Source organism: Python bivittatus, unplaced genomic scaffold, assembly GCF_059951505.1.
Source record: "Python bivittatus isolate LINGU-HERP-01145 unplaced genomic scaffold, Pbiv_v1 ctg000690_np1212, whole genome shotgun sequence".
Classification (NCBI taxonomy): domain Eukaryota; kingdom Metazoa; phylum Chordata; class Lepidosauria; order Squamata; family Pythonidae; genus Python; species Python bivittatus.
In genome coordinates, this window is record NW_028277096.1 from 21,512,209 (window position 1) to 21,525,404 (window position 13,196).

At 42.7% G+C, this 13,196-nt stretch overlaps 1 protein-coding gene across 4 annotated transcripts in view; it reads right to left on the reverse strand.

The window, feature by feature from the left end:
* GDPD1 (glycerophosphodiester phosphodiesterase domain containing 1) overlaps positions 1–10,279 on the reverse strand; it is a 34,567-nt gene extending 24,288 nt beyond the window's left edge. For 2 of the 4 annotated variants that reach the window (XM_025171199.2, XM_025171198.2), the window contains exon 1: positions 10,070–10,279. In XM_025171199.2, the coding sequence (XP_025026967.1) occupies positions 10,070–10,205 (136 nt within the window). In that variant the 5' untranslated portion in view covers positions 10,206–10,279. The remainder of the gene's footprint in view (positions 1–10,069) is intronic. The other 2 variants (XM_007435200.4, XM_007435199.4) reach the window with 1 other exon arrangement.
* Between the last annotated feature and the right edge of the window lie 2,917 nt (positions 10,280–13,196).

Sequence of the window (13,196 nt, forward strand, 5' to 3'; positions counted from 1 at the left end):
TAAAGGGAACAGGTCTGTTCAGTGAGCCAAACATGACTTGGAGTGTGCATGGGCACCCAGGCCCTAAGGAAGGCTTTAGAACTGGGCTTTTCAACTTCTTTAGGTTATGGAAGCTGAGGAGAGGAGAGGAGAGGAGAGATCCAAAATCCCTGATCAAGAGAGCTCTAGTGACAGAAAACTGGCTGCATTTGAGTGAACTTTTGGGGGGGGGGGTGGCTCTTAGTCTTCCACAGAACTTCATCAAATTCTTGCAGAACCCACTTTGCCAGACCTTGCCTTAATATATTGGAGGATACATACATATACATACATACATACATGCCTTAATATATTGGAGGATACATACATATATGTATACATGCATATATATATTGAAATACAGATTTTTTTCCTGGGCCCTGTCCTTTTCAATATTTTTATTTAATGACTTGGAAATCAAAACATGAAAGGACTGCTTTTCAGATCTGCAGTCAGGCCCAAAATTGGGTAGGATAGTTAAGTAAGTAAACAAACCCAAAATCAACTGCATAGGCACAGAGTGGGGGATACCTAGCTTAGCAACAGTAGTTGCGTACGTGTGCGTATGAATAGAAGTTGATTACTAATTGAGCGCAGTCTCAGGAGATGGCGGGACCTGGCCAGTGGCGACTCAGAAAGAAATATAATCAACACGGTACTATGTCTAATCGTGAGCAGCTTAAGAAGGGTTCAGCAGAACTGGAACTGATTCTCAGAAGACCGTCAGGGGACTAGAAAGTCTTAGGAAGGCAGACTGAAGATGCTCAGGCTGAGTAGACCTGAGAAGAAAAGCCAGAGATATGACAGCTCACTTCTAATCCTGAAAGGATGCCACAGCAAGAAGACGACCGAGCCTGTTCTCTTGTTCTCTCTCATTCCTGAGCACAAAACACAGAGTAATGGAGTTAAGGGACAGGAAAGCAAGTTCCAGGTGATGGTTAGGTAAAAAACTCACAATAGAGCAGTACGAAAGGGCAGTGGAGCTGATTATCAAGGGAGATGGAGACCTCACCTACGTTGTTCAAGCTGAGACCAGACAATAGAAGAGAATCTCTGTAGCTCAGGGTTGAACTGTGAAGTCCTTGGTGCTCTCTGAGCTTGGTGGTTTGCTTGCAGACATCTCATTACCCAACTAGGTAACATCATCAGTACTGCTGAGTGTGGGGTTTGCTCCCTGTTTATATACAATATCTTGCCCTGCCAGTGTGGGTGAGGTGTGGTTTTCTCCTTGGTAGTTCCTTGGTTAGGGTATTGTTTTCTGCTTGATTGTTTGTCTGGTGTTAGTCCCGGCTTATCTAAGTCTTGGCTACTGGAGGGGATGTGTTCTGGTCTTTTTGTTTCCTTTTTAGCTTTTTGTTGTCTCTTTTGAATGGTGTGTAAATGTGGTTCATCTCTATGGAGATATTTATATCTATAGATACTATATCTATATATTATATCTATAGAGATAAACCTCATTTACACACCACTCAAAAAAGGCAATAAAAAAAAAGCTAAGAAGGAAACAAAAAGACCAGGACACATCCTCTCCAGCAGCCTACACACAGATAAGCAGGGATTAACACCAGACAAATGATCAAGCAGAGAACAATACCCAAATCAAGGAACTACCAAGGAGAAAACTACACCTCACCAACACTGGGAGGGCAAACTACTATATATAAGCAGGGAGCAAACCTCACCCTCCCTCACACTGATGATGTTGCCTAGTTGGGTAATGAAACGTCTGCAAGCAAATCACCAAGCTCAGAGAGCACCAAGGACTCCACAGCGAGACTAGACAGCCATCTATAATGGATGTTTTAATTTGGATTCATGCCCAGATTAGACTCAATGCCAGAGCTTCCCTCTGGGCACACCAATAAATCTCTCCCTAAGAACACAAACACTTAAGCTTAGTAGGGGAAGATTCAAGGATGAAGCTTAGATAGATAGGTTGCTTTGGCTGTAGAAGCTCTTGGAACAATGAAGACCGGCTTCTGATGAATCTAGGAATCTAACCATCTTTATATGTCATCTCCAGGGTTTAAATCCTGCATCCCTTTCTCCTGCTTTTATGTGACAACAGACATTTTGCCACTCATTGGTTGGCACTGAGGGAAGGAGGAGGGAGCGACTTGGATGCCTGCTGGCAAGGTAGAGCTGACTGGGGGGCACCAGTGGTTGACAGGTGAGTTCTCTTCCTTCCTTGAGGGAGGGGGCCCTCAGGGACACGCTGGAATGGGGAGGGGGAGCAGTTTTCCTAATGGTCTGTGGCTCCCTTTGTTCACCCTCCCCCCAGCAAAGTGGCAGGCAGTTCCACGGGTCAGCTGAGGAAGAGGAGGCGGCTTCACGGGGGCTCTCCTGAGGGTCATGAGGGGAGGGCAAATGGCACAAGGTTATATTATATGTGGGAGAGAGGGAGGGAGGAAGATTTCTGACGCTCCCTGCCAGCTTCCCACCAGAAAGTCAATAGGGAAGCTGGTAGCAAGTCATAAGTCGCTCCCACTCCCACTCCTTTTTTGCCCTTGGTCATTCTCTGTTTAGGTAAGGAAATATCTCTGAAACGATGGCCCAACGGGTCCTGGGATGTCTCGTATTCAGAAAAGCTAAGCAGACACAACTTCCAGGGACAGCAATGATGGAGCCGATGACCATGGCGGAAAGAGGAGCTGGTGAATGGATCAGCTCCTCAGGACTACCCTCCGGATTAAGGAGAGGACAAGGATCACCCACAAGTTTGCTCCATACAGAATCTCCCTGCGAAGAGATCATAAAATAGCGATCCCCAGTGGGTCTGAGAGTTCTGGGAGCTGGGGAAAAACCATCCTGCCTAAAGCCATGGTTTGGTGCCTTTCAGAGAGACACTGGGTTCGCCTACTTCCTCTCTTAATTACTTTAGGAAGCTGCTTTTTACTGATTTCTTAGAAGTTAAGAAGTTTCCGAAGGGCAAGTTTTATTATGACAGGAGAATTTCTTTCTACCCTGGACGAAAGAAGCCCCATGTAAGTGTAAGGATTAAAAAGAAAAGATTTATTTTTTGGAAAACAGCAAAAGGGAGAGTAGAATGTAGATTTTAGAAAGTTAAGGGGTTAGATGGACTTGCAAGAATATTCCAAGAAAGAATAAAAGAATCTAAGAAAATTTTGAAATTAATTGTAAGAAATCCTCCCATGGGAAAGTTTTGTTGACGGGAAAATAAAGAGATAATAAGAGGGCACTTGAAGTTTGACTAGAGGGAACCAGAGAGAACTAAGGATTACAATTAAAGTAGAAGAAACCTATTAATGAAATGGAGCAATACTATTTGACTATAGAAGTTAAGGCTGTTTGGGAACAATGTACTCAGAAATTACTTACAAGATTGTCTGATACTATAATAGAGGGTACAGAGGAACAACAGATTTTATTGGATAAAATAGAGACTGAGGTTGATTTAAATGTGGATTTGGAGTTTAAAAAAATGCTGGATCATAAATGTGATATATATGAATAATATATATAAATTGATTTAATAAATAAATAAATATGGAAAAAGATGCTGTGGATCTGAAAATGGATTTTAAAATGCCAGAGTATAAGAGTGATATGGAAAAAGATGTCAAAATGGATCTACAGATGAAACCAGCTGATGTCATAATAATTAAAGGAGACGTACAAATAATAAATGGAAAGCCTTCTTATTCTGGATTTACAAAAGGAACGTGTTAAACCAATGAAGCTGTTTTTGAGAGGAGACAAAAAGAAACTACTGAAGATATTCCTGAAAGGAGACAAAGAGAAAATGATAAGAAATCAACTTGTGGGACATTATTTGATAGGATTAAAGATGAGTTCTTTAAAAGTACAGCAAACAGAAGGTGTACAAAGTGAACCTATTTGACCAGGGTTATTGTTGTGGTTTCTGTTAGCTATTAATAGGATTTTTTTTTTACCAGGAATGAATGACGAGGTTTTAAGAATCTGTTTATAAGTGGGGAGAGATTTATTTTGCTTTACTTCTTAGAAAAAGTGATAAGTTGGATAACAACATGGATTTCTTTGATTAATACATAGGTTATTTCTGATAGCTCTTAATAGACTTTTTCCGATTAGGATGGAATGTTGAGTTTTTACACTTTGATTATTGATAAGGGATGAGATAGGGGAAGAAGAGATTGTTTTTACTGAAATACTACAGAAGCTGTTAAGTTACTGAAATTGTTTATACTTGTGTGGAGAGAGGGGGGAGTCATCTTTTATGTATCTTCTTTTTCTTTTCTTTTCTCTTCCTCTTTCTTTTTTATATCTCTTTACACATCTTTTTCTTCTATATTTTCCTTAGTTTGTATTAGTCCTTTATCTTTGTATTTTTACAATTTACAGTATTAGAGGACTAATAAAATTATATTTAAAAATAATTTTAAAAAGCTGAGCAGATACAAACTGTTCATACTTCAGGAGATATGAACTGGAGACTTCTTGGTTCAAAAATAATGTATATTTGGGGCTCCTGGATGAATGAACCTTGTGTAGAAGAATGTAGCTCTGGCCTTGAGAAGGAAGAGAGAGAAGGAAAAGAGTTACTGAGCCCTGGGAAAGTAAAGAGCATGAGAGAGAGACTCAGAACAGACCCGTCTTGACCTTGTGGGGCAGTTAAGATTTTGTTAATATACCTAACCAGTATAAAGTAGCAATCTTGGACTCTATGCAGTGTATTTCTTGACCTGGCCTACTTCAAAGGGCTGACATCTTAGCGAGTTACTTCAGAAAACATGTCACATCAGGATTGGAACAGGGCCACTGTACAAAGTGGATCTAATAAAGAGGATCGCCTCAGGAGGAAGAGCCGCAGCCTAGACAATGGTCAGATAAGAGGTATCTCAGCCCACGGAATGAATGGGAGTGGAGAAAGCATCTTGGAAGGGATCCTCGCTAGTTCTCTGGAAAGTAAAGGCAAGGGAGGGGAGAAGTGCTTTCAGACTTGCAAGATTCTGTTAATGTAACCCTACAATAAAAGGAGCAATAGTACCCATGGTTTTGGTTTCCGGTCTGGACTGCCTCGAAGGGCTGACATTTTCACCTGCTTTCATATGGATCCCTAGGATGGAATTTGCACGTTGAGTCAATATCACTGAGTTCTCCACCAGACAGCTCAGACCCAGTTGGTGTATATCTGAGGCTATAGTTCCCCCACTCAAATGTACATCAATTTACACCAGTGTTTCTCAATCTCAGCAACTTTAAGATGTGTGGACTTCAACTCCCAGAATTCCCCAGCCAGCAAGGCTGGCTGGGGAATTCTGGGAGTTGGAGTCCACACATCTTAAAGTTGCTGAGATTGAGAAATACTGATTTACCCCTACCGAAACTGAACTGCTGCTTGGTTGACCTTCCACCCAGTTGGAAGAGATCTTTCTGGAGCTCTCTCAATCACTTCTGGCTTTCACCCCCCTCAACAGTTTGGTTTCCTCCCTAAAACGGGATGCATGCAAACATTCCGGTCCAACGATCCGTATCCCACTTCAGATAGCCAAAAGCAAAGGTCTCCTGTCCGCAGACCAGGCTGCCTATCAATACCTCTAATTGTTTCTAATCTGGAGTGACTACCCGGTGTGGGATGGGTGGGCCCAACCCCACGCTGTCATTCCCCTAGGGGAATCTAATTTCTGCCCCCCCTTGGTCTTCGAGCAGCTTATCGGTGCAGAGATACCTACAAATAATAGATGAGCAACTTCTATCCGAGGCTTGTAAACTGAGATCCAAGGTGACGCACGCTATGGAAACCTAAATTGGATGCTAGGAACGAGAGAACATTTGGTTTTTGCATTCAAATCAGCAGCAGCAGCAGCCCCGCAGGCAGCTTTTATGCAAGGCCCACCCTACAGTTGGGGGAAATTCTAAGATAGGATAAAATGCACGTTATGTTCATTAGTAGAGAGGACATTCACTCAGGTCAAAGATCCTCTCCTCCTTTTTCAGCAGGCCGAGTCCCTCCCTAGAAAATTGCCAACCTAATGATGAGACAAGAGAAGAAAATGCAACTTTTGTCTCCTATCCCAACTGGGTGCAGCAGCAGAAGCAAAGAAGGAAGGCCGCATTGCTTCCCTTGGAATATCTAACTGTAATGCAGAAGCTTTAACCTAGGAATTTCCCTCTTTTTTTTTTCTTTGTGTATTTGAGGGACAGCAAAAAGGCAAGATTTCCTCCCAACTAGCTTGCCTTCTGCATTTTTGAGCTACTGCCTCCTTGCAAGATATTGTTTTAAACTTCTGGGTTAGCCTGCAGGCCCAGGATCTCCTTGTGGTCTCCCATCCAAATACGAATCAGGTCTGCCTCTGCTTAGCCTTTTCCAAGTTAAGTCAAGTCAGGAGGAGGCTATCCGTGCAGAGATAAGAAGCAAACACACAGAGTCGCCAAGCAGGAGATCAAGAAGGTGGCTAGCATTTGGTCAGCGGGATGACTGCTGACACCGGGAGATGGAGTTGACACGTATGGATCATTCTTGCACAAAGCCGGTGCTCAGAGACACTGCAATATTTTCTCCCAAGCCTGGTGAGGAGGTTAAAAGGCTGTCTCCCGCCCCTGTTTAGGAATTGCACAAGGAGGAATTCAAACAAGCAAACGTTTTACTTTTAATCAAAGGTCACCACTTCCTCTGATGACCTCAACCCTTGGGCCCAGGCAAACATCAGAGGCCTTGGGAAGGTCACCATGTGCCCCTGAGAAAGTACACTGGGCGAACAGCTATTCTTGAAGAACGGAGACTCCGTGATTGTTGATATGTCCCCATCCCTTTGTTTAAAAGCTCCTGGGTTGTTTACAAGCTGAGTGGATTAGAAATCTTTGGGGAGAGGCCTGGCTTTTGCCCACTACTGTATCGATTGATTACAATTACCCAGCTGAGCAATTAATAAGCACAGGGTAATATACCATTAGGGAGAAGGTCTTGAAAAAAAGGAAAAGTGAGATGGACAATACAGGAAGGAGGATTCTCGACCCCCGTACGTTTTACTGTTTCGGAGATCCAGCTACTCCTTTTCTCACCTGTAATACAGACCCCTGCCATTTAACATTTTACTTTTAGTATTAAGGCAGTCTACTAGAAAGAGCACAGTTGGGATGAAACAGGGGGAAGGAAAATTCTACCCTGCAGTTTTATAACAAGAAACCACGGTTTCAAATAACAACCTCGAGGATGCTTAACCACAGAGGCACAATCCTGCTCAAATAACCACTTAACAGAATGAGGTAGGATTCAGGACAACGCTCCCAAGCTTGCACACAGCTTCCCTGACCTGATGGCTGTAAGCCACCAAGCCCGTAAGCAAGCAGAAAAGAAGAAATTGTGAATAAAGTCCACCCTTTGCCAAAGCCAGACTAAACAGAGGTTGCAATCTCTCAAAAGCAAGTTGCAAATTGCTCTCCCAGACAAATACCTCAGTCGAAGAGCCTGGAAGTACAGAAAGAAGAACAACAGGAGGATGCAAAAAAAGGAAGACAACTTTAAAGGAAGATTAAAAAAAAAAAAATACAAGGGAAAAAGGGGAAGAAAAGGAGAACTTCAGGAAATATGGCTACTTTTAGGGATTACGGGAAAGACAAAGCTGAGTATATGTTGTCAGACTGATGACAATCATAATTACTAAGATGACAGCAATATGTCACTTATACTGGCATATTTACATGCATGCAAATGGTTTCCCCAACCTATTAAAATATCAGGTTGCATTTTGCTTAGGGAGGGGGACTCCAGAGACGGGGAGGAAGGCAGCAATCTCCACCCCTTATCTGGGGGGGGAGGCAATATGGGACAGACTTCAAGGTCAAATTTGGATTTCAAAGAGAGAGAGGGAGGGAGCGAGGGGAAAAAATGCCCCTGCCACAATCACGCCTGCTTTTTTTAGCACCCTATTTATCCAAACGGAAGACTCTCCCTTTAAAGTAATTTCTACGCCGTCTGGAAAATTAGACCGAAAATCCTCCTTTATGCTGTTTTTCAGCTAGCAGTCTGAAGATTTTAAAGGCAAATATGTAGGGAGCAATTTTAGATCTCCTTTCAGATGAAGGGAGCCTTTGGCAATACACTCGACAAGCTTCATCTTAAAGCGCCTCGGAGGTTAGTGATGGGTTAGTGATGTTTTTCCCCGCAGCAAACACAAAAGACTTGCGGTTCTTTAAAGGAGAACAGATTTGATAAATATGCCGAGACTCAAGAGTCCACTTCATCTTCATCAGAGTCACCAAGCCTTATTCTCGGTCGGCAGGTGCACCAAAACATGTTTTTCGTCACCTGCTCCCACAGAAAGAGTAAGACGCAGAAATGCCTTCGGCTTTGTTCCCCAACCAATTCTACTCCCTGTAAAAAAAATCTCTAATTTCTCCCTATTCAGTCCATCTCCAGCATAATATTTCCCCACTCCTACAGGCCTACCTGCCATGCTGTTCTCTTTCAGGGAAGCCACATTATGCAAACTACAGAAAGGCGATAAAACATACCCAGCCATATAAGCCACCTTTATTTTACTTTACTTTACTTTCCCCATCACTGTTCCCATTTATTCTTACGTCTCCAAATGGCCCAATCGCTTTTTCTGTACTCCCTCATCTCATATCCACCCACCCCTTTGTGGGACGCTTAGAATATTTTTCCCCCCGGATTGCATTCATTCAGAATTTTGCAGAATTTCTCCCAAAATTCATCTCTGGTTCTTCCATTTCCATCATCCATTGGAGCGTAGTGCTATCTACTTTGATATCCATCTATAACAAAGTAGATGGTATCAATTCATACTTTCAGACATTTAATGTGTATTTAAACCTACACCTTCACTTCCCTGCATGGATTCATCAACAGTACATACAAGATCAGACCACCTTCATTCAGGTCTTGGGCTTACTTTCCCAAACCTACAGCATATTTATTTGCCTTTCCTTTATTTCACTTAACTGATTCTCCTTCCCACATAGTCCCCTCCCACTGCAACTCACCATCTTCCATACCCCAAGGTCGTTACAAGATGGGCCTGTAGACCTTGACCTCTACCACCCATCATGGCTTTGGTCAATCAAGGCTTTTCCCACAGCCCTTGTAGTAAAATAGAGAAGACGTGGGCTAGATTATCAACCTTACTCATACCCCTATTACAGGCAGCATCCCTTGCTAATAATCAAAACCATCCTGGATAGTCCTGGTACATTTGGGCCACAAATACAACCAAAACCTAGTTTTATCCCAGGCATGCTCATGCTATTCTGTGCAAGCTACGATCTCTATCTAAAGATTACTTTGCAAGCCAACATACGGTTGCCTGCATCGCGCCCACTCAGAGGTATATGCAGTGGATCCACGCTACTATAAAAGAGATAATTAGAAATCAGCTTTTTGGGGGGCATGGGGGTCCCATAACATTTATCACATTGTCTCCAGACACCACCCCAGATACAAACCATCTTTTCTTATCTCTGCCCCAAATTCTACCCTTCCTCAATATGTGTATGTATGTATGTATGTATGTATGTATGTATAACTGTTACTCCCCAGATTTACAGTATCCTCCAACTCTTTTTCGTTCCCACAGCATCACTCTCTTACGGGCCATTCCCAGAACATTGTGCCTCTCCTGACTGATTTTCTCCAAGCTCTGCTCCTTGCATACACGGTATCTTTTCACAGGGGGGAAAAAACTCCCATCCTCCCAGCCTGACTCACGCCCCCATCAGGCACGAAATACTGAACATTTACCCAGGTCTGCAAAAGCGAAGATTTTAAAACCAAACCCTATCCAGCCACTACCTTAAAACTATCCAAATACGTTCAAAAATATTTTTGGGATGGATGGACCCAGCGTTTAAAAAAGATAGCCGAGCATATAATAATAATAATAATGATAATAATAATATCGATTCAGCTTTTAAAAACAGAGTCAAGCGTTGGAAAGGACGTGCAATTCAGGATGCCCAAACGCGGAAAGGATAATAATGCGGAGGAGAAGGGGGGGGAAAGATGCCCGAAAAAGAAGGATGCAAAAACGCTGGCCCTGAGGACCGCGCTGACCCCCAAAAGGACGCTTCGCGCAGGCGCCGCCCTCACCTCCGCGGTGGGAGATGTGCCGGCAGCGGAACCGGTGGCGTTTGGGCCGGTGGAGCAAGCCCGGGAATTTCAGCAGCAGAGCCGAGGTGAGGAGGTAGCCGCCCAGCGTGGAGAGGAGGTAGAAGACGGTCGACATGGCCGCGCCGTCATCCGAGAGTGAGATCCAAGCGACCGACCGGCGCGCCTCCCCAAGCCCTTCTGAGCCGGCAGCCGGGGGAGACTCGAAACCACGCGGCGCCCCGCCCACCCCGTCCCTCGCCGGCACCAATCGCGGCGGGGAGGAGGGAGCGCGAGCGCACTCGCTAAGCGGATTGGCCGACGAGGGGCGCTGGGGGACGCGGCCTGGAACGAGAAAGAGAGGGGCAGAGAGAGGGGCGCGTCACGTAGCTGGTGACGTCAGAGCGCTTGGCCCGACTGCGAACGGAAGTCGCGGTGGCCGGAGCGGCGGACGCGATTGGGGACGGCTGCGGTCTCCCGCGATTAATCTCTGTGGCAGTCGTCGTCGTCGTCGTTATTTCCAGTGGAAAATGGTGGAAATCTGGCCCAGGGGGGCAGTGCATGAGCTCAGAAATAATATTATTATTGTTTCCAGTGGGAGAGCTGTACTTCTGACTAGGAAATGGTGACTTAATGAGGTGGCTACATTGTTTGTAACATCTAACGCTCTCTCCTAGTCCTTTAGTCTTTAATAATAATAATAATAATAATAATAATAATAATAATAATAATAATAATAATAATAATATAAAATATGTTACCTGGAATTTTAGGCTTCATTATTAGCTTTTTAATAAAGGTGATATTAGCATTTTAGCATGGCATCCATGCTTCCTTCTGAAGTTCAGGAAACCATGTTTTCCTTTTAGCTAAAGCCATTTCTCCTTTTGATGTGTGAGAACTAGTCTTTCCAGCAGCTAAACAATAGGGAGTGTATTCTGGAAGTCCTTGAATACACTTGCAAGTATTAAGAAAGATACAAACTTGACTGGGAAAGGGGGTGACGTAACCCATAAATTTGCCACTTGTGGAATGTTATCTAGGATCAATGTTTTCTATTGTTTAATTATCACGTCTAATTAATGTCTTTTATTGATTTGTTGCTTTCTGACACATCACATATACCGAATGTATGTATCATTTATTTCTGAACCCTATGCAAAGACTTGACCCACCTTAATAAACGCTTTTCGCTTTGTCTAAAGTACTGGTGAAAAAGCCACTTTGCAAAGTTCTCTCCCAAATTCAGGGATCAGTTTTTATCAACTCCACGGCAAATATGGGTGCCTGAGTTAAGACAACAGTTTACTTTATGGTTTTTATTGTACATCACCCAGAGTCATGTTTTGTGAGATGGGTGCATATCAATATGATAAATAAATAAACTATGAGAAAGAATGGCACACTTAATTTCCAAGCTGTAACTGAAGGTGACTACAGATTTTTAGCTAAATTCACCCTGCCAGGGTCAACATGGCTGGCCCAGCAGGAAACGTGCAGCATTGCTAGCTGTAACTGCACAAGCAGTATAATATTAATACCTCAATTAGGCTAGGGTTTAGTCACCCTCACACTCATGTTTCAGAATAAGGGATTTGGCAGTTGGCACAATTATCCGCAGTTTGCACAGGCCTAGCTCAGCATGTTATGTGCTGAAATCCTAAATGGCTCGGGAAAAGCTGTTGAAAATTTCTCTGAATAAAGTCTGTGGTCCAAAAATTGACAACTTCTAAGCAAGCTGGGGAAGCTGTGAGAGGGATGGCAACATTGAAACATTTTAATTATCCACAAACACCGCCATTCCTTGAGCGACGTTGATATTTTTGCCATCTGTGTCTGCATTCCACCAAAGCAAGATTGACTTTCTCACAGCTGTACTGGAAGGCAAATTCAAGAAATGTAGATATGCAGCTCTACCTCTGTCCGCGTGGTGAGGCTGTTTATTTATTTATCAAATTTATATAGCTGCTCATCTCATTCTCTCATATATCTATATATATCTATATCTGACTGACTGACTGACTGACTGACTGACTGACTGTGGGCAGCTTATAAACAATTAAGACAAATATAAAAACTACAACAAAAATACAGCAATTTAAAAAGAAGAAAAAGAAAACAAAACATATTAAAAAAATAACAAAATACATAAAACTCACAGCCCATGGTAGTTTATCCTGTTCATTAAAACAATTACTACTGTTCCTGAAGCAATGGCTCACCTGCTTTTATATTGCACCTTCTGTAAGTATATTTATGAACATTTAATCACGCTCATTAATTTTCCATGTCACTTGGATTCATTTTATCTTTGTTTCTTGGAGTCCATCCAGAATGATTTAGTTTCCTTATATGTGGCAAAACCTGATTTTAATGCATGCAGAAAGAGTGAGCTTTTACCGTTTTATTGAGTTATCTGTTTTACTGAGATTTTCTGGGCTTTGATTGTAATAAAACATTCATTCATTTAGGACTGTATTTGTTTTCTCTACTCCAGCTTTTCCTACCCAGTTGTTTTCAACTACAACTCCCATCCCTCTTGCCAATTGCCAGGTCTGGTGGTTAATAAAACATGGACTTATTTACTGCACTAAAACCTTCATATTTAATAACTCACAGATTTTCTTGAGCAGGAATTCAGCAACACGGAATGCTTTGTCCTTTCTCTTGCAATGCATATTGCAGAAGTCCTTTTTCTTCTTCTTCCAACAATGAATGTCCCCAGTGTTTTTCATACCTTTACCATCCTGCTAAGGTATGAAAAACACTGGGGACATTCAGCATGTTGGAAGCATGTTGTGGACACCCTCACAAAATGACTGCTACACTGGGCCTTGCCAATCGCAAAACACCTATCTACAGAAGGAATCTGGATGAGATCGCACCATAAGGATGTTTTTTAGGAATCCAATATACTTTTTTCTGTTTTTTTCTGGATGGGTGGGTGTTTTTCCAAATGCCCCCCTTCATTTTTATTGGCTGAGAATGGTTATGCAGCCAAAAAGGAGCCAGTAAATAAACAGTTTGGGCATTCTGTTTTGTACTAGGCCAAATACTCCCTCTTTTTAAATTAAAATAATACAACAATACATATTAGAAGTAGATAAGCCAGAAAATCTGGAATCTTTCT